Consider the following 20,297-nt stretch of genomic DNA (forward strand, 5'->3'; position numbering starts at 1 on the left):
ACTTGTTTCAGCTCCTATAAGCAATCTGTACGACAACTTGCTGCAGCGTGAGTATGCCGGTCCGGTGGTCTTTCCCAATCACCAGGTGGAACGAAAGGCTCAGCGTTCGCCATCGTTGCGTCTTAGGTTTGGTCGCAGTGATCCCGATATGCTGAATAATATTGTGGAAAAACGTTGGTTCGGCGATGTTAACCAAAAGCCGATTAGGTCTCCTTCATTGCGTCTGCGATTCGGACGGCGAAGCGATCCGAACTTGCCGCAAATGCGGCGCACCGCCTATGATGATCTTTTGGAACGGGAATTGACATTGAACAGCCAACAGCAACAACCGGCGGCATTCGACGATGCGGTCGACTATGATAGTCTCTATGAAAGAGTTGTGCGCAAACCCCAGCGCTTACGATGGGGACGCAGTGTACCCCAATATGAGGCACCCCAGCTGGATAACGAGCAGGTGAGTCTTCACTAAGAGAGGTCAATTCAGAGTAGTTTCATCCCAATTACCTAGAAATATTGGAACTTTGAAATGTAATTTCCTTTGATTTGATACTTATTAATTAATTGCCTCTTCTTCAATAGTTGGAACGCAATGAACTATACAATTCCCTTTTAAGTTCTGAAAAGATGCGTCGAATGTTGATGGCCCTGCAGCAATACGAATCAGCTCCCGCTGACCTCAGTGATACCGAAGAAGTCGAAGATGATCAAGACACTTCCGAATTTCAACGCGAAGCTCGAAAGCCAATGCGATTGCGCTGGGGCCGCAGCACTGGCAAGGCTCCAACCGATCAGGGAAAGGTAAAATTTAGTATCGATTTCGCTCAAGAGACCTTACCCAACTCATCCAATCCATAATCTACAGCACACAGCAATGGGAGCTAGCGATGAGAATTCACCGACCGCCTCTGCTGCCAAAATCCACAACTAAGCTGAATGCATCTTCTGGTTACCATGGCAAGGATTTCGAGATCTGATTAATTGCAAGCAAATGTAAAAATTGAAATGCCAAAATAAGATTTTAAAATTGAATGACGGAAAGAAACCCTAGTAGAATGTAGGCAGGCAGACAGCGGTTAAGAGCTTGGGCTAACATATATATATAAATATATACTTTTACATATATATCTCTTATATATATATATATATCTACATTTACATATATATCATTAATGTCTACTGTTTAATTTTGTGCCGCTTTTAGCTGCAGAGAAAACACATTGTTCCATAAACTTTAACAGTGGCCAGACACACACATATACACAATTGTATATCTGAATATTTTTCGAAAGTTAAAAGTGAGTATTATTTTTTCAAATCGCAGCTATATCCAATATTTTGCAAAGCGTTCAATTTGAACAAAAAATCTATTTGCTGAAAATTCTTAGGTATTTATTGTTTAATCGACATGCTCAAACACACAAATCGCAAAAATGTCGCCCAAAATCTCAATTTAACTAACAAATAAATGTATGTATATAAAGTTAGCGAAAATTTGTTATAAATTCAATTGATGTACTTTAATGTTATGATCAAAAGATGAATGTTTCAAAAACATTGAGCGAGCGGCCCCCGAAAGGTGTAATATCTGCAACAATTGTTAATATACATATATTTCATTGCCTAAAATTATACATATGTACATATGTATGTATGTATAGTACCTAAGGTCCGAAAAATGCTGCTATATAAAGGGTTCGAATACGAAATACTTTTCTCGAGCCTTATATTATTGATTTAGTCGTTCTTTCGAAACAAAAATGTTATTAATTGATTTTTCGTTTGAGTATTGTTGATCACGAACCCATTTATGTAGTCACTTTGAAGCCCAGGTACAAACTATCTATATATTACTTATACTACGATATTTGTCTACTATACATATTGCAATTTTATTGGTGTACTTCAACAAAAAACGACGATAAACAAAACAAAAAAAAAACCAAAAAAAAAGAATGTTTGAGGCTCTTTTTGTATATTTAATTTACACCATCATTGAAATTCATTTAACTCAAATCTTGATATATACGTATATACATACATATAAAAAAGAAATAATTATAATTCTTATTAATATTGTATTAAAATGAAATTTAAAGTACCAGAAATGCAAGAGATGATTTGGTCAACAAAAGAGCGGTCAGCATTTTTAAGAAAATTGCTGCAGCAGTTTCCCCACGAGCGACATCCAAGTATATTGTATGCATATATATACATATATATATTTGAAATGAACTCACATAAATGTAAATACAAAACAAACGGAAATATTTTAATCTATATAAAGATATATGCTAAATAAATAAATATTTTATGGTGAAACTCTGATGGAGTAAAAACCAAAGATGCGTCCTTCAATGATTTCAGTGTGCCACATGGGTAAGGACTTCAACAATATTTTTAACAATCACTGTCATTTGGAACACGTTTACTGCACATTTAGGTGCATATAGAGAGCGCGCTTAATGAACTATTTAAAACTGTCCAACAATTATGAACTTTAAGTCCTGAAACCCCAACCCAACGAAACTCAACCCAATTAAGCTACAAAAGTGAGAAAACCAGTTAGGATAACAACCATGAAAATAAATGCAGAACAAAAAGTCAGTCAGTAGGATGTAGAGTACGGCAGAACAGAAGGACAAGAACATTCCGGGGATTGTAATAGCTAAAGACAAACAAAACAAACAAAAAAGAGGACTTTAGCTCTCTGCTTACCACCTGTGGTGTTGCCATTAATTCCCCACATTTGACTCAATGTATTCTCAGATAATTAACATTTCAGCTGTAAATTGCACTGAATACAGTAAACTCTGGCATATAAGGTATTGTCAGATAATTGTCATTTCAGCTGAAAATTGGATTGAATACAGTAAACCTATGTATGCATATTAAGAAGCTGGAAACGAAAAAGACGACAACGACAGTTCACTGTACTTACTTAGCCATTTGTGACAGAAACATTTTTTGACTTTATGGTACTAAGGTAAGTATTATATGAGGTACATATAAATTTACATCTAAATAAAACATACATAATTGCATTTAACATTAACAAAACAGCGAAATGCACTCATTTAGAAGATTCCCTTATTTGTTTACAGCGAAATTGGCCAACTTTTTGAAATTAACTTTTGAAAATGTTGTAATTAAAAGCTAACCCCAGGTAAATAACGAACAAGGGCATAGGGTATTGGGTATTAACATTTAACTTTCAACTTTTGTTTTCACACTTGTGCTAATGTCAAAAGTTGTATGGAGCCTGTTTATATGTTATATGCTATACATATACGTGTATATGCATACATATGTAGCCAATGTTACTTAGTACTTGGCAAATATTTATGCAAATAATATGCATTTACACATACGCTCCTCCACACTCACATAAAGAGAAGCAAATGTTGCTGCGCCTAAAAGCGTTCTGTAAACACAAAACTTTTTCTTCTGCAAATGTATCGCACACACACATATGTAGCTATTCAACGACTTGAGACTGAGACGGCACAACAAACAAAGAGACAACATTTTGTCCCTTTCCTCTTTTTCTTCCATGTGCTGTAACTACGCTAATGTGAATATGCAAATGAGATAGCAATATCCAAAAGCAAAGCGAATGCTAGAGTTTGTTGCAAAACTAAAATCATACTTGCGGTACTCTTGGCGACCCAAGTTCAAATCGATGCGACCGTTCATTTTTAAGGGTGAGGTAGAATTTTAAAGCCCCAGAACGAAGCACACTTTCGACAATTTTTTGTGAGGAATAATCTGTGACTATTTCTTTTGGGCTATACATATTGTTAATTGACATTTAGAGTATCATTGGTTATAATTATAAATTTGAACTCTACATATATATATTTCGATCCGTGGCAGCGGATATATCAAAAGAAATAAGAAAGCCCCTTATGTACAAACCCCCCTGTGATTTAGTAGCCAAATGATATTTCCAAAGATGCACACGTAGCATGGATACGTAAAAACATCCTAAAAACTATTTCCCAAATATTTTTTGAAAATTCTCACGTAGGACTATTTATTTTGCACCGAATTGATGCAGTGGTGTATTCAATCTTTATTTTATATGGAACAAAGTACCATAACAGTTCACTCTCAAGGTATAAGTAATAAATTGGGATGCCCTGGGCGAACATTATAATGATCTACACACAGCATTCATACATACAGTGAAACATGTACATACTCATTTTAAAAGTAAATTGTTCGTTATTGTTTCATTTCAGTCAATCAATGAGGGGACAAAAAGGATTATGATTAGTATTGATATTGCCATATTGAAACAAGAGCCAACCATCCTTTTTATTAGTACGACATTTTCGAGAGTTAAGTAAAAACGTAAAACAAAAATAATATGATGCATAGTGTAAAGTTTTAGGATATCAGATACATTAAAATTATACAGTGTTATTCGATGCCCGAATTTAAGCATTATACAAAGTTGCAAGACGATGAGACAAAGAAGATGGAGAAGGAAAACAATACTGGGCTTTAGATACATAGAATATGTTTAAGAAAAGTACAACTTCTCAACAACGCGAAAATAATTACGGTTCGCCCGAGTGGTTCTTGTCCGCCAATTGGCGGATTTGAAAGTCCTCTAAATTTTCTTGCGGTATAAGTCTCAACCGGAAATCGTTTGCCAAATGGAGAACGGCGTACAGAGCAACTGGCTCGGACAAAGAGTCCGACATTTTAGCAGTCAGCAGATTCGGTAACTTGTCATAGATTTCCCTGAAACTCGCTATACCCTTGTCATAGTCCTCCGTCTTGTGTCCCGGATGTGAGGGCATGGTGTCTGCCAACAGGTTCGACTTTTCAAGGAGTTGCTTCTGGATTAGAGATTTACAACTGCGTTTTAGGCTTTTCATGTCAATGACTTTGGCTCGCTTGGCAAAGGGAACAACCACTTTAGTGACCTGAGTAGGAGCTCCCTCGAAATCAGTAGCTATCTCAAGGACCGTGTCATTGCAGATATTGGCGTGCGGCTCGCCTGTTTGGGTACCGCTTAAGGAGATTTCTATTGGGCTTTGTTCTGCTCTTACACCACCAGCTAAGTCGTCGGCCTGCATGCCACTCACTTGCATTGAGGTAGGCGACTGTGGTGTATCTGCCATAAAGTGATCATTGTCAAAGAGCTCCACATCATTATCGTCCTGATCCAGTGCCCCGTCCAAGTCTATTTCCTCTTCAACAATATCCGGTTGGCCAAATCTTCGACTGAGTTTCTCACTGGGAGCCAATTCATACTGATAAAAGTAATCTGGCAGAAAGGAGAACTTTAACGGTAGCGTAAGCCGTCGTGCATCCCATTTTTTCTGATAATTGACTTTGCGCAACTTAGTCTGGGCATCCAGGGTTTGGAAGGAAGACTCCGTGCTGTGACCATATTGAATTGATTTAGTGCGACGTGCTTGGGCAAGACGTGTTCGTTGATTAGAAGCTCTTGCAATGTTGCTCACACCGCTCTGACCATTCAACTGTCCAAAAGTACTGCGGGGACGATTTCGTTTAAATTTCCAATGGGATGGACCTGCCCAAAACTGTGAGATTTGATCCATGGGCCTATAAGAATATTCCAACTTTGAAGACCCATCTACTGGACGTAAATCATCGATTAGCACAGATTTCTTGTGCAGATTGCGGCAACGATTTAGCACCGTTTGCTCCTCCTGTGTTAGTTCATCCAAATCGTTAAAGTCTACCACATCTAGCATTGTGTTTGGAGCAGGATCCAGTTCTGGCAGGGGTTCACATTCTGCATTGATGTCAAATACCATCGACAGATCTTTTGGATTTTCATAAAAATCACAATCATCTCTTCGGTCATCAGTCTCATCGTCATCATCTACAGGAGTCTGTACAAGCTTTTCGCTTGGGTTTGGAGCATCTGTTATGTGGTAGCCGGTGTGCAAAGGGCGTAACTTCATATGTACTACGCGAGGCAGCAGTTTTTGCAGCCAATCCGCACCCATAACTAAATCCTCTGATCCACCTGCTAAATTTAATCGCTCTGATTTGACCAATTCGTCATATTCTGGCAGGTCTTCCTCAAGGTCCTGGGAATCCCAGTACTTGTAAGTGGTTCGCAGTCGCAGCTCCGAATCTCGAGTAGGCAGAATGTTGTGCATCAAACGATTTGAAGCATTGATAGAACCCACTGTGGAATTCAGTTTACCAAAAACTGGATCCTGAAGAGGAGCCGTGTCCAGTCGGGCATTGAGAGTCTCCTTGTTTTTCGTTACAGTGGAAACTGCCTTGCGTGCCTTTTTCTTAGGCTTGGTGACGGGCGCATTACCTTCTGCTTGATGTTCTTCATTATCGGCGTGTTCTCCACTACCATCGCCGGCTCCGGCCATGGTCTCGTCTTGTTCTGCTGCATTTATTTGTTTCTGTGTTAGTGTCTTAGCACTTAAACCCGCCGACATTCGCATGGCGTCCAGGTAAATGGAATCCACACGCAAACCATATACTTTAGAGCTAGCTTCTAAAGATGATCCGGCCATCTTAAAGTTACTTAGCGTCTTGTGATGGCGTTCTAGCAGACTGGACAACGTATCGATTAGCGATAAATTCCAGGCATTGTCTTTACTTAATTTATTTCCATTAAAGATCTCCAGGCAATTGCGAATTGTCTCGTTCTCTTCGATGGACTCGCCGGGCCCTACGCTGGAGCGATGTTGCATCTGGATAAGGGTGCGACGCCGAGCCTCTCTCCTTTCCGACTCATCATCGTTGGCATTGAGTGTGGTTATATCGGAGACCACAGAGTCCCGCATCCTGTCTTCCCTTCCTCGTTCAGCAGCTCCATCTCTGTAGCTGCCAACGGCCGATCGACGCAACGGCGTCTCCGAACGCGGCAGTGTCATGTTTCCTTTGAATTTGAATGAAAGTCTTGTTGAAGGCATTTTGTTTTACAATCGGTGTGTCTTACTTACTCGAGTTGATATTAATTTTATAAATTTAATAGAAATTGTTATTTTTTTGTTGCCTTCTCTTTTCTCAAGCCGTTTGGCTTCGATGTATTGGTGTAGTTGTGAATACAATTTACAGTTGGTTTCAAAATGACGCCAATTGTCCAGGGATGGAAAAACTAATATTGGTGAAAAATATCGATTACTGTTGATAATAATAACGAACAAGCGACAACAACAAATCGTGTTGGAAACTATTCTGACTCAATTTTTTTGGATTTATAAAATTCTTAAAACTTGTTATCAACATAGTCATGAGATTTTCAAAACTTTGATATGTGTAAAATAAAATTTTTGCGCGTCTTGAGGCCCCGTAAACACGGTCTCATCTCTAGGTTGTGTGGGGATCTATCGATATTTTCGCAAAACAAAAAACATATCGATGAATTTCTAGCTAGTGTTGGCGGCACATTAACACATTCACACTTGCGTAGTTGCAAATTACTAGTCGGGGATCGAATCAGATAAATCAATGTCGTTTTTGTTTGTTTAATAATTTGTCAAACTATTTAATCGTTATAAAATAGCTGGGTGTAAACGAATAGTAAATGTAGGCCAGCCCGAGGCGTCTTCAAAGGAAATAGCAATTCCGGCCTGAATGTGATTGTATAAATGTCGTAAGAGTGTGTGTTTTTCTATGCGTGAGAAAGTAATAACTGCACATTGGATAAAATTGCGCAGCAAAACTGAAAAGGATATACAGTTAGAGTTCTATCAATAAATATGGCTCGCGATACTCAAGGCACCCAAGGAGCCACACAAAGTCAGGCATCCAATATCTGGACACAAGTGGAAAGCCAGCCCATGGAAACAGTTATATGGGGCCGATTATATGGCAAGAATATCAAGATCAAGTCCCTGGGTACGCGTAGAAAATATAAAATTATATATACGAATTCGTCCCTGTCGATTGGTAACCATTGAATTTATGTTCTGTTATGTTATTCTGATTAAAATTTTCTGTTACATTTTTGCTTTGAAACACTAACAATTCAATTATACATACATACATACTTACAGATTTAAACAACGAAGAATTCACTGCCGGAAGGGGAGAGTCCAATGATCTAATCCTTACACTTAATGATTTGCCGGAGAAAATCCTGACTCGTATATCCAAAGTGCATTTTATAATTAAGCGAGATAATTGCGAGCTAACCAATCCGGTGTATATTCAGGTAATAATCAATTAATCGATCATAATCAAAAGTTAAAGCTTAAATTATAATATTAAACTCCATGCCCTTAATCTTAACGTTCCAGGATCTCTCACGAAATGGTACTTTTGTGAACAACGAAAAAATTGGGATGAATAAGAAAAGAATTCTTAAGAACGATGATATAATATCACTCTCGCATCCCACATATAAAGGTAATACTAAAAATAACAAGAAGGATCCCATTTTTTAATATCACCCACACTTTGAGTTATACGCGTTAAATAACTAGCATCTTCTTTGAGAAATCCTGTCTATGCTTTCTATATTTATTTCTACCTACCCTCAAATTCGGTAGGTAGGTCCTGATATGAATTTACATTTATGTATATTTTCAATTGTATATTTGCACCTGTTGTAGCCTTTGTGTTCAAGGACCTTAGCCCGAATGAGGCCATAGGACTACCCGAAGAGATTACAAGAACCTATTATATAAATCGCAAGCTGGGCTCTGGTGCCTATGGTTTAGTGCGTTTGGTCTATGAGACTCGCACCTGCGAACAGTTCGCCATGAAAATTGTTAAGAAAAACATGTTAACCGGAAGTGCGCAGCCCACATCCAACCTTAGTGACCCAGAACGTGTGCTAAACGAGGCAAAGATTATGAAAAACCTCACGCATCCTTGTGTGGTGCGAATGCACGATATCGTGGACAAACCAGACTCTGTATATATGGTGCTTGAATTTATGCGCGGCGGAGACTTGCTTCATCGCATCATCAGTAAGAAGCTGCTCTCCGAGGAAACTTCGAAACTATACTTCTACCAAATGTGTCAGGCTGTTAAATATTTGCACGACCGAGGTAAGTTTTAAGCAAGATTTAAGTACATATGTTAAGATGGGAGTTCTTTTTTTTTAAATAAGGATTCTTGTTTGTATAAATATACTTGCTTTCTTTTCTTTAAGGCATCACTCATCGGGATTTGAAGCCGGACAATGTTCTATTGGAGTCCAATGACGAAGATACTCTTCTGAAAGTATCCGATTTTGGCCTAAGCAAATTTGTTCAAAAGGATTCGGTAATGAGGACACTATGCGGCACTCCGCTCTATGTGGCGCCCGAAGTCTTGAGTACTGGCGGCAGAGCTGCTTATACCAAAAAGGTGGACATTTGGAGCTTGGGTGTAGTACTCTTCACTTGGTAAGCATTTATTATCGTCGTTTTTGTTTTATCTTATTTATTCATTTTGTGTTGGCCAGTCTAAGTGGAACACTGCCCTTCTCCGATGAGTATGGCACTCCAGCTGCCGAACAAATCAAAAGGGGTAAGTTTGCCTTTAGACATCCTGCCTGGAAGATGGTCTCGCAACGCGCAAAAACTCTAATCAACCAAATGCTCATTGTGGATCCCGAGAAGCGACCCTCAATCGATGCCGTTCTGCAGTGCTCCTGGCTTAGAGACAACGAAATGTTTCTCAAGGCCAGGCGGCTAATGAAACTAGATCACATGGAAATCGAAGAAGAGGAGAACAATTTCCTTGAACCGCCCACCAAGCGATCGCGGCGCTAATCAATGGATACGTGTTTTAATTTTCTGGCAAAATTAAGCAATTGCTAAAAAATAATATATATATACTCAAGCACTGCTTGCATTAACATTCACATTACACAAGTTCAACATTTAGTTATAGAATTAATTCTTACATTACAATGAGGTACAATTACTTTAAGTTATCCGTTAATTGTTTAGTAACTAAACATGACTCTTGTTATACCGTATAACTTTTACAAAAAAGAAGAAATATTTTTGGACCCCATAGCAAATTTGCCTACGGTTTTTTTTTTTTTTAAGAAAGATCAAATATACTTTTGAATTATATTCATAAAGACATGAATTTATTGATTTGTTTTTCACACAGAATGAAATGAATTGTATACTCATTCTTAATTGCAACCTTCAGAAATTCCTCTAATTTTATGTAAAATTTCAGAGTCTATAATGCAAAGAATTAACCCATAATTGGGGATTCTAATAAATTTAAGATTATTTTGTTAAACTGCTCGTTCCTTTGAAAGCTACCCATATCATAGCACAAAAACTAAAGTGCCAAGATTCAATCATTATAATTTTGCCATATAACCAAATGTATTATCTTGAACAAGATTGTGTGTCCATGACATTGAAACTATTTTATTATACATGTGTCTGCTATAGAAAAGTCATACAATCAACACCAAAAGATACGATGTTATTTCCATTTCAGTTAATTTCAATTCCCTTTTACATTAAGAATATGTTATTATAATTATCCCAAAAAGGAAAACGGCTTGTTTTTACAATACATGCAATGAATGCAAATTTATCTTGAAACAATCAGTGATTATTTTAAGTGGCATTAAAATTTGAAGACTTGAATTCACGTGTTATACCAAATAAGAACCAGAATAACTCAATTAAGTTATGATTTTTGTGTTAGTACAGACAGAAGACTATGAATGTATCGGTCTATCCAACATTCCTGAATAAATCTTTATTTCAAATAAAAATAAAAAATGTAGTTTGTATTACTGAGAATATAAGTCAAGAATAATAGCATAAATATATTTTTTGAATGTTTGTCTTGATTGACGCGTTTCGTGGATGCCTAGGATATTCAATTGTAAATTCTGAATTTTGTACATTACAATGTTGTTGCATTTGTCGCATTCATGAAATTTGAAATACAATTAAACTAAACATTGAATGAAAAATGCATAAAAAAATCGTAGAAAATCACATAAAATGGTCATGCCTAGAAAACGTCCTCTCCTTATATCTTATGCGTCATCATTTTCCGGCCATGTCCAATTGTGATAAGCGTGTTATTGTCTGTCCAAATGGCGTCAGTGAGCCGCGAATGTGTATCCTGATGGGAGTAGACAAATTCGAAATGATCCTTTGCATGAGCAATCTTGACAGCAGCTGGCAAATTACTCATAGCAGCCAAATGAGATCTGTAAATCAGAATGGATAATGCCAATTAAGAATAGAAATGACCATTCCCTTGAGCGTCGCTTACCCATTGATTAGGAGGCGAGAAACATGGCCAGTATCAAAAAATACTTTAGTCTCCACTATTTTGCGAGGCACACGTATATCTAGGGAATGAACCTGACCATCGAAGTCGCCGAGATACACATAATTATCTCCCTGCAGCTCTGTGGGACCAGCCCAAGCGGCACAGGTAAAACTGAGCAAACGCTGAGGAGAATCATCGTACAGGCATACGGAAGAGGGTGTTGAGGCACGTGCATCCCATAGTCGAGCAGAACCCCCACGATCACAGGTAACAAACTCTGAAAAGCTGGTAAAGGGCGTGGCCAAGCCTGTTAACTTGTCCGTATGAGAGGAGCTTGAGTGATACGAGCTTGTCAAGTCTGCTCCTGAAAGATCCCAAACCTTGAGGAAAAAAGATTTATTTGAATACAAGCTTTGCAGGTCTCTTACTTGCTTCTTACATTAATAGTACTATCCGAAGAGGCGGTCACGGCCTTGCGCCGGTTGGCCCTGAAGACACACAATTGAGATATCGGTGATGGATGAACAGACATTTCCCCAATCAGAAATAGGCAGTACGGAGCCTTGGAATCCCTTACAGTGGAGTACGTTGACCAAGCCTGCAACCTAGTATCGCCGAGAGCCACGAACAGCACATCGTTATCCGCATACCTCACTATGTTGACTGTATTCTCGGACTGCAGCTTAAAGTCCGCATTGTCAACCGATATGTGGCCAAGCTGGCTTTTAGTGTATCCATAGAATATACCCCACCACTGAGGCCCCTCTCGTCGATTGGTGGCTAGAGCACAATGCTCCTGGTCGTTGATGGTGATGCTGTCCCAGCACTCGTGTAATCGAGGGGAAAGATTTTCAAAGCGTGCATTTAAATCGGCTACATTCAGGTTAGGGTATTCGACATTACCAGCCAACTCCTTGGCTGGCGGAGGTTGGTGTGAGGCAGGCGTACGATAAACCACAGAGCTGCGTTGTGGAAACATTTTAGATGATGGAAGGATCGGGGCTAGGAGATAAAACAGAAAATAGGACTAGGCAAACGGCGTGCCGGGGTTTTAGAGATGGACTAGAAACAAATATTTATTATCGATAAGCTATCGTTCATTACACTAGACAGCAGATTTTTGCACCTAGCTAAAAATGAGTTTTTCATTATATCTCAGAATTATCCGAAATTTAAATTGCCGCACCCGGACAATACGTAAGTATTCGTGTTTGAACATTTAAACTTATGTACAATGTCCGATGCAGCATTTTATTTACGGTGATCGAAAAAACTATAGCTAGATAGATATGTTGGTAACCCTTTATTTGAGAAACAATACCGCTAAGTAGACTGCACTGATTATCAGCTGTGTTTAAAAACCAGTTGTTTTGTTGTTGCGACCCAAGGCAGTCGAACGTTACTTTTGAGGAGGAATATTTTTCTTGTTAATTTGAACATTTTTGTGTCTCGGTCTTGGCTTATAATAAATAGAAAATTTGTGATTTTCCTAAAGGATTTTGATTTAGGATGCCACCCAAGACTTACATAAGAAATACTATACTAATAAATAACAAAACTAATTGCTCATATAATTAAAATACAAAAAAAAAAAAAACAACGAACGAGAAAAGAATAAAGTGCATTTTTGCGTGTATTATGCAAAGTGCAACATAAACTGAACCAAAAACAAGAATAAAACAAAAATAACGCACAGCAAAAGCAAAAGCAATAAGAATAAGTGCCTTCTGACAAATCAAATTTTAATTTACCGCGCGCGATTTTTCTTTGTTCATTAAATTTAAATTAAGTCCACCAACAAAGACGACCTCAAATGGGTGGGGGCGGGTCGGTTGCTGCTGCTGGGGGTGGTGGAGGTTTATTGGATATTTATGCCATGGCCTGGGAGCATTTGAGACCCGGAAGTTCGCCCGTAGACTGGTGTGAGGGGAATTATTTAATTTCATCAAATATAGCTGAATTTGTGAATACGGTGCGTATGTGGAAAATTCTTACCTGCAGCTGCAATTCTACATGCACACATACATATGTACATACATATACATATACACAAACGTGGCTAAGCCTTGACCTTTTTTGTTGTTGTTGTCGATTTTGTTCTTTTGGTTGAGATAGAAAACTGAAAACAATAAGAAAAGATGCTGATGAAGGGGTGGAAAATTGCAATTCGCAGAGGCGACATTTAGTTACTGGAGTCGTCTTATCGTTCATAACAATTTATCGTTCAACTCAAAGTTCGTATATTGCAATTCAAAGCTAAATTACGCACTTTTCTTTCAGTTTACGTGTATTGAATTTCCGTCTACCCACCTGCAAAAGTGAACACATGAATTCTACGAGTTCTAGGAAATAGAAATTATGATATATAATAGACATACATATGTATGTATGTATGGAGCATTTCTTTGAAATGAAGAATATGTATATTAATCTTTCGGTTAATTAAACTAAACAAAATAGTTCTTTATCATTACAAATTTAAGTTGGGAGCTCTTTGCTGTCTATTTGATTGCTAATCCAAGTTGGAATATATAACATTACACTTGCATTAAGGTAATGGTAATGTAGGCAGTTAGCTAATAGTTAGCTTTTACCTATTCTTCGTAATGAAAATGTTCAACTTTTAATTGTAATTTTTGTTGTTGTTGTGAGTAATCATTAATGTCAACAGTTGAGAATTGCTTAAAGCGCATTTTAGAGGCCTTTGTGTTTCCTTTATATATACATATGCACACATACATACATATGTACACCCATAGAGATTTTGCTTCAAACAGGGTTTTGTCAATTTAGGAGTTAATGACCTCCTGGCAGAGTCATACATACAAACACATACATATGTCACAAGATCCGCTGAAATCAAAACAAAGATGCTATGTACACATATAATATTTATGTATAAATAGTTGTATTAATGTTTATGCACATATATTATAAGATTATCAACATTTACTGGCCTTGCCTAGCCCTAACACTTTCCTGTGTTATCAATTGCGTTTTCTTTAATTGGAACACGAATATGTAATACATGGTCTAATATGAATAAATGATAATTGTTTTGTTGCCAGTTTTCCCTCACTCATAATAGTAGAAATGTAAATTACTATTAATTCAAGTGAAAAGTTTTTAAAAACTATGACACATTATAAGCTTAAAACACATGTTGTTATATGCTTTTTTGAACATTTTAATTTATTTTCCCCTGACTAGAATCAAATTTAATCATATTTAGTCAATGGTTAACCTTAAGCTTCTTCGAGTGCTTCCAGTCTAAAAAGTTCACTTGTACCCACAGATCTCACCTTTAGAGTATGTATTTTTATGCTCATATTTATGTGTGTGTTCGGTGTATTGTTAAACCACTTTGCTTTCCTTGACCTCTACCGAATAGGGTAACATAAAAATTCATGACAACTAGCATAGAAACAAGTGATGAGTTGCTTTCCCATAGATGTGGATCCCAAATTGCGGTAACTGCTGTGGGTCTTGTCTTTAGGCAGTTGGAACTATTATTTTGCTGCGGAGTAGAAATTGATTTGCGTAGTAAATATGTGAGACCATCATTAGACATTAATATACATATCTACTATTACTTGTGTACACATACGTGATATTTGTGTTTTATGGCTGTTCCAACTGTTTTAATTATTTTGCTTTCTCTTTGTAGTTTAGCAACGTTCTTTTTATTCTATTACCGCCAATATTAATCATGCTTTTCAAGGAGTACGGACGCTTTGTCACACCTGGCATACATGTGATATGGGTCCTATTAATTGTCGTTGGACTCAGGTACAATAATAATTCCCTTATGCTTACATACATAAGATGTTTGTTAAAAAAGTGACAGCGTTACTTGAACCAATTTCTCTTTATTCTGGTTTGACAATTATTCATTACAATTTGCTTAAAACTCGTGAATTTTTCCGTGTTTCGACCAATTGTAAACACTGCTTCTTATAAAAAAAACCTCCTGACAATTCGTAGATCACAACACTTTATACATTTTAGATAATTTTGAAAAACACTTTAAACATTTTGTAAGCAAGTCGTAACAATATCGTAAAGCACCTATGCCTGTTTTCTAAAAATTATGGTCATAAATTTCGGTTGCGTTTTCCTAAAGGATCAAACTAACATTTTATAAAAGAAAATTTAATAATTTACATGTGCCTAAAGCAAAACTACTTCAGCAGTTTCAGCGTCACCGGAACTAAGATACTAAAATGTTTGAAATGTCACTTGTTTTTAACTCACATTCGTTTTAGTTTGTCCTTTATTCCATCTTATAATTACAAACATTCAAAAGAGAAAATGTTAGTTCTATGTATTTCCATGCGACACTTAGTCTGATTGGCCAACTGCTCGATGAATTGGCCATTCTCTGGGTATTTATGGCTGCATTTTCCCTATTCTATCCAAAAAAATACTACCCGAAATTTGTAAAGAATGATCGGTGAGTAGACTGAGATATGACACTTTTAATGTTAGTTAATTGCTTTATTCCCCTTTTAGTAAAACATTCAGTTGGTTCATGCTAATATCTGCTGTTGCCGCAACTTTCTTATCTTGGTGGAAGCCCATTGTTAATGCCTTTGTACTCATGGGCATGAGTGTCCCGACAATGTTAATGCTCTACAGGGAATTGCAGCGGTAAGTGGTAACCGAAAAGTAAAGATACATAGATAAATTAGTATTAAATTGATACCGACAGAAGACTTTCCTGTGATTTCGTTACCGTCACGACCCCCGTAAATTTATCTAAACCCATCAGTCATCCACATTATCGCCGAGTTCTTTGCTTTATCTATTGGGACATGTGTAGATAAGTGATTTCTGGTCCTCGACGATGTGGTGAAATTTTGTTTGTCTAGGCTTATCGTTGGTATTTACATTTGTCATAATTGACGAGGGTCCAAATGATCAATAAAGTGACGAGGTGGGAGTCTGAACCTGCGGTGAATGGGATCGATCATAGTTAGTGCACGAATGTTAAATAGATAACCTACTTCTGTATTATTTTATCATAATTATTGTGATGAATTGGGTTTCAATCTAAGGTTTCCATTCTCACTATTTTTACGTAAATTAACGCTCTTCAATGCTCGTCAATAAAATTCCTATTCTTGCAATCTCAGAACACCGAAAAATAATCGTGAACTGAAGTAAAGGACAAGTGAGATGTACACTTTTCCGACTAGTGTAGGCAACTAAATACATATATTTTAGCAATGATCGGTCGTGAACACAGTTTTAATGCCAGTGAAGTGAAAGGCAACTGAGTTATTAATATCAAATTCACATTTAATTAGCTTTATGTTTTTATGGCCATCTCATGCTACCTCGCTCACTCTTACCACGATCAGTTTACCCGCTAAAACGCATCGCAGTTGTCAACCAACTGCACCCTTTTGGTGTCTGCCAAACCAAATAGATATTTTTTTTAATGACCACAACGAAATGAGTTTATTTAGCCCTGTCTGTTCTTCTGTCCGCCCGGATTGAATCAATACTGAATACTCCATTGTGTATCTGGGACTTGGGCGGATCATGGGTATGTTGAGTATGGGTATGGGTATTAATACTTCTGAATCGACAAAGCTTCATTTTGCGTGTTTACAATTCACAAAAAAACGATTTGCACTATCTACATCTGTGCCGGTACTACAAAGAGAAAGTTCGCACAAACATTAATTATTTCTTTTCGTACAAATACTTTGGGACAGATTATGTTTTTTTATTCATGTATGTATATTCAGTTAGGTTCATATAAAAAAACGACTTTGAATATATCCACTCTTCCCGTCGGGGTTATGTTCCGAAGAACTCGACGCAAAATGAATAAAGATTTCCTATGGCAAACCACGAAAAGATCGAAGAACGGTTCCAGGCTTACAAAAAGGAGAAAAAAATATAAAAAGAAAAAAAAATTTCAATTAAAACCAAATAAAATAACCTATTCAATTGATTTATAAAAAATAAAAATAGAATTAATCACTGTAATAAGTCCAAATTGCTGTTGTTGTAAGCCACCTTTTTTGCTCCAATTTCAAACCCTTCCAAAAAGCGAATGTTAATTTTTGACAGAAGGATGCAACGCATGGAAGGGAGCATCTCCATCTGTCCGTTCGTTTGGATAAACCAAAACTCCTCTTAGGCCGTAAGAGGTACTGAGATGAAATCTTGATCTTCTATATACTGCAGAGTTGTCATAGCGCTTCGATAGAAACTCCGAACAGCGACTTTTATCAATGACTTCGTTATTGTATGAGCCATTATCATGAAATTTAATATTTGTGAGTTTAATATACCTACAAATGACTGTACCATATTTGTGTAGGATCATGTGTAACAGTAATTCTTTTCAATAACTTTGTTACTTTTGATGCAATTGCCTTAAAATGTAATGTTTTACAGTTTAATAAAGCTGTTAATAATATTCCAAACTTCAAGATCGGATGACTTTATTATATAGCTGTCCTATAAGTTAACCTTAAAATAAGTAGCCGCATTGCTCCAGTCTAAGATTGTAGTCCATTCTTTTGCGAACATTAAACTTTTTAGGTAAAGAAAGAGTTAAAAAAATAAACTTTACAGTACAAGTTAGCCTAGGTGGTTCTAAAATTCATTCCGCAGTCAGCATTTTTTTTTTTTTTTAATTCCCAAAACAAAATAGGGATTCGAATCATAGGTTTATGGGATTCGAACAAAGCGAGATGTGGGTGTTACGTCATTGTCAATTTAGTGTTTTATTCACATTCCGTCCGAACACACCAAAGTTTGTATATCCTTGCAAGTTTTTCTGTTAATTTAAGTTAAATTTCCAAAGAAGCTCTGAAATTATTTATAAATCGTTGCTATAGGAGCCATATGATATAAGCACCCGATCTTCATGAAATATAATCGCATCCAGTAAAAAGTAAATAAAACTGACTGAAATAACAATAATAATTTGGATCCAGTACCAAAGAGTTACAAATAAGTATTTACACATGTGGTTTTGATTTTCTTTATATAAACAGGCGTTCCAATTGTTGTTCAAATTTAGACACTCCTATATACATATGTACATATACAGTTTTTGACGCTTGGGACTTATTTTTACAGCTTTTATTCTCCTTTAAAAATGAATCCATATGAACTGAACTGGATACTTACACAACAAAAACACGTAATTGTTTCTCCAGATGACAAATAAATTTAAGATTTCTGCTTTCTTCCTAACAGAGTTCGTGATGAGAGAGTCTATCGTCTAGGCATTCGATCGACGACAGTTTGGGCCGTTGCCGTGTTTTGTTGGGTGAATGACCGGATCTTCTGTGAGGCTTGGTCAGCAATCAATTTTCCTTACTTGCATGGATTTTGGCATATTTTCATCTTTATTGCTGCCTATACAGTATTGGTTCTTTTTGCCTATTTCTACGTGGAATCGGAACTACCACAACGTCAACCACTGCTTAAATATTGGCCGAAAAACGAATTTGAATTCGGCATACCGTTTATATCGATTAGAAATCCAGGTAAGACCCTGCGCAATACGATCTGAGCGATCTAGCAGAAGTCAACTCAAAGTAGAACAATATTAAATCAATGACACTAACGTAAACGCAAATGCTTTAATAATCGTAAAAACATATTGTATATTAATATTGTAGCACACATTTATTTATAACAGTTAACTAAATTTTTTAACAAATAGTTGTCCAATAATATTAAGCAATTGGTGAGTCGGATGATGGTTGTAATTGATTAAGTCTGTTATGGCCATAGAATTAAGGTTTCTTGTTACCAAAAAGATTTAAAAAATGTAAGCCAAAGACTAGTTTGTTAGTCTAAGCTCACGTATAATTAGATAGACCATATAGAAATGTTATGCATATCCACATTCTCAAAATGAGTTCAGTCAAGAAGTTGATTTAGTTGTTGATCAAGCGACAGACTGTGATATGTCACGACAATTGGTTTATCCAATTCTTCCAAACTTACAAAAATAATTATAATACATACTAAGAATTTTCCTCTTGTTTTTGAGTTAATTCAGTCCGACTGCCTTTTACTAAAAAAAAATTATTGTGCTCGACTAATCTTGGCTGAACTGATTTCTTAGTACTTACTCAATTTTTACTAACCAATCTAGCATGTTGTATGTAGTTTCTCACACTGAATATTTACCTAATCTGCTAACTTGACAACGATGATCCCCTACAGATTCCAAAGATTGGCAAATCTATTGCAGCCTGTACATGCAGGACTATTATGACCACAAGCTAATCAATCGGAGAAACTAAAATAACCAATGTATTTTAGATATATTTGTAAAACATAAAAACCTACTGCTGCTACTTCAGAAACATTGATATGCGCATCGTGTGATAAGCAAACACTTATGCTAGAACTTATGAGGAATATTAAACATTATAGATTTATGTAGAATCCTGACCAGGCCATATGGAATACACCACAAAGTAGTTGTTTAAGAAATGCATATGTTCGTAAGATAAATACAAAATGTACTGAGATGTTAATATATAAATTCGTTTTTTTTTAAATAATAAAAAATGTTTTTGTTCAAAAATGAAGTAAGTAAGTCGTCTCGCCGACTTCGCTATACCATGCACCAGGTGAAATAAGTCTTAAACTATTAGACCAAACAGTAAGGATATGATTGTCCAATTTTTAATGATAATTGGTAAATTAAACTTCAATATTATTAGAGGGTTTTAAAAAAGTTTATTTTTCCATTAACAAAAGAAAATAACAAAAAACAAAAAAGGAATAAAAATCAACTGTCAAGAAAGTGTTTACACAACTAAAACTATTATTTCATTATAGCATCTATGACTTCTCCCAAACGTCTATTCATCGATTGGACCAGGTTTCTGACACATTCCACTTGGTTATTTAGCCAACGGCCAAAAACAAACCAAAACACCCAAAATCTGGGAGCTTTTTGATATCTTTAACAAATTTCAAATAACCTCGATCTGCATCCAGAGCACATTCTAATTTTGTTGGCTCTAGTTCCTCCGAAATCTAAGTGTTCATACGGTCAGATGGATATACATAGCTACTTTTTGGGATCGCACATTTTGTCG

At 36.6% G+C, this 20,297-nt stretch overlaps 5 protein-coding genes and 1 long non-coding RNA gene across 7 annotated transcripts in view; 3 read left to right on the top strand and 3 right to left on the bottom strand.

Moving 5' to 3' along the window:
- Positions 1-1,110, top strand: part of LOC6646745 (short neuropeptide F) — a 31,595-nt gene extending 30,485 nt beyond the window's left edge. Inside the window, exons 3-5 of the mRNA XM_002069354.4 lie at positions 12-454; positions 580-798; positions 863-1,110. Of these exons, the coding sequence (XP_002069390.1) occupies positions 12-454; positions 580-798; positions 863-928 (728 nt within the window). The 3' untranslated portion in view covers positions 929-1,110. The remainder of the gene's footprint in view (positions 1-11; positions 455-579; positions 799-862) is intronic.
- Positions 1,111-4,266: 3,156 nt separating this feature from the next.
- LOC6646746 (condensin complex subunit 2) lies at positions 4,267-7,068 on the bottom strand. Its single transcript, XM_002069355.4, has 2 exons — positions 6,954-7,068; positions 4,267-6,889 (listed from the first exon to the last, which is right to left on the bottom strand). The coding sequence occupies exon 2, from the start codon at positions 6,882-6,884 to the stop codon at positions 4,563-4,565; it is 2,322 nt and encodes a 773-aa protein (XP_002069391.1). The 5' UTR covers positions 6,885-6,889; positions 6,954-7,068; the 3' UTR covers positions 4,267-4,562.
- A 312-nt stretch (positions 7,069-7,380) lies between these two features.
- On the top strand, positions 7,381-10,041 carry LOC6646756 (ovarian-specific serine/threonine-protein kinase Lok). 2 transcript variants are annotated; one of them, XM_015177546.3, is made up of 6 exons: positions 7,381-7,902; positions 8,010-8,167; positions 8,253-8,361; positions 8,568-9,008; positions 9,113-9,347; positions 9,407-10,041. In XM_015177546.3, exons 1-6 carry the CDS (start codon positions 7,713-7,715, stop codon positions 9,714-9,716), a joined length of 1,443 nt encoding a protein of 480 aa, XP_015033032.1. In that variant the 5' UTR covers positions 7,381-7,712; the 3' UTR covers positions 9,717-10,041. The 2 variants fall into 2 exon arrangements, with proteins under 2 accessions (XP_015033032.1, XP_002069392.1); XM_002069356.4 differs by having other exon boundaries at positions 7,382-7,851.
- Positions 10,042-10,645: 604 nt separating this feature from the next.
- LOC6646757 (protein valois) lies at positions 10,646-12,271 on the bottom strand. The gene is made up of 3 exons (XM_002069357.4): positions 11,645-12,271; positions 11,206-11,585; positions 10,646-11,140 (listed from the first exon to the last, which is right to left on the bottom strand). Exons 1-3 carry the CDS (start codon positions 12,182-12,184, stop codon positions 10,957-10,959), a joined length of 1,104 nt encoding a protein of 367 aa, XP_002069393.1. The 5' UTR covers positions 12,185-12,271; the 3' UTR covers positions 10,646-10,956.
- Positions 12,272-12,586: 315 nt separating this feature from the next.
- On the top strand, positions 12,587-19,727 carry LOC6646758 (alkaline ceramidase). Its single transcript, XM_002069358.4, has 6 exons — positions 12,587-13,177; positions 14,873-14,994; positions 15,524-15,658; positions 15,718-15,855; positions 18,430-18,722; positions 19,411-19,727. The coding sequence occupies exons 1-6, from the start codon at positions 13,019-13,021 to the stop codon at positions 19,488-19,490; spliced, it is 927 nt and encodes a 308-aa protein (XP_002069394.2). The 5' UTR covers positions 12,587-13,018; the 3' UTR covers positions 19,491-19,727.
- On the bottom strand, positions 15,682-16,472 carry LOC124460244. The gene is made up of 3 exons (XR_006954174.1): positions 16,212-16,472; positions 15,941-16,155; positions 15,682-15,837 (listed from the first exon to the last, which is right to left on the bottom strand). It is a non-coding gene; the product is annotated as an uncharacterized LOC124460244 (long non-coding RNA).
- Positions 19,728-20,297: the final 570 nt, after the last annotated feature.

The sequence above is a fragment of the Drosophila willistoni genome (assembly GCF_018902025.1).
Source record: "Drosophila willistoni isolate 14030-0811.24 chromosome 2R unlocalized genomic scaffold, UCI_dwil_1.1 Seg167, whole genome shotgun sequence".
In the NCBI taxonomy this organism is placed as follows: domain Eukaryota; kingdom Metazoa; phylum Arthropoda; class Insecta; order Diptera; family Drosophilidae; genus Drosophila; species Drosophila willistoni.

What these genes read in the sequence shown, in the direction of transcription:
- LOC6646746 (XM_002069355.4), bottom strand. Translation starts at nt 6,884, where the DNA reads ATGACACTGCCGCGTTCGGAGACGCCGTTGCGTCGATCGGCCGTTGGC.
- LOC6646756 (XM_015177546.3), top strand. Translation starts at nt 7,713, where the DNA reads ATGGCTCGCGATACTCAAGGCACCCAAGGAGCCACACAAAGTCAGGCA. An exon ending in GAATTCGTCCCTGTCGATTG is followed by an intron (nt 7,903 to 8,009) that starts GTAACCATTGAA and finishes ACATACTTACAG; the next exon opens with ATTTAAACAACGAAGAATTC. An exon ending in GGTGTAGTACTCTTCACTTG is followed by an intron (nt 9,348 to 9,406) that starts GTAAGCATTTAT and finishes TGTGTTGGCCAG; the next exon opens with TCTAAGTGGAACACTGCCCT.
- LOC6646757 (XM_002069357.4), bottom strand. Translation starts at nt 12,184, where the DNA reads ATGTTTCCACAACGCAGCTCTGTGGTTTATCGTACGCCTGCCTCACAC. An exon ending in CTTCGGATAGTACTATTAAT is followed by an intron (nt 11,586 to 11,644) that starts GTAAGAAGCAAG and finishes TTTTTCCTCAAG; the next exon opens with GTTTGGGATCTTTCAGGAGC. An exon ending in TCTCGCCTCCTAATCAATGG is followed by an intron (nt 11,141 to 11,205) that starts GTAAGCGACGCT and finishes TCTGATTTACAG; the next exon opens with ATCTCATTTGGCTGCTATGA.
- LOC6646758 (XM_002069358.4), top strand. Translation starts at nt 13,019, where the DNA reads ATGGGTGGGGGCGGGTCGGTTGCTGCTGCTGGGGGTGGTGGAGGTTTA. An exon ending in AAATTTGTAAAGAATGATCG is followed by an intron (nt 15,659 to 15,717) that starts GTGAGTAGACTG and finishes TTCCCCTTTTAG; the next exon opens with TAAAACATTCAGTTGGTTCA. An exon ending in TATATCGATTAGAAATCCAG is followed by an intron (nt 18,723 to 19,410) that starts GTAAGACCCTGC and finishes GATCCCCTACAG; the next exon opens with ATTCCAAAGATTGGCAAATC.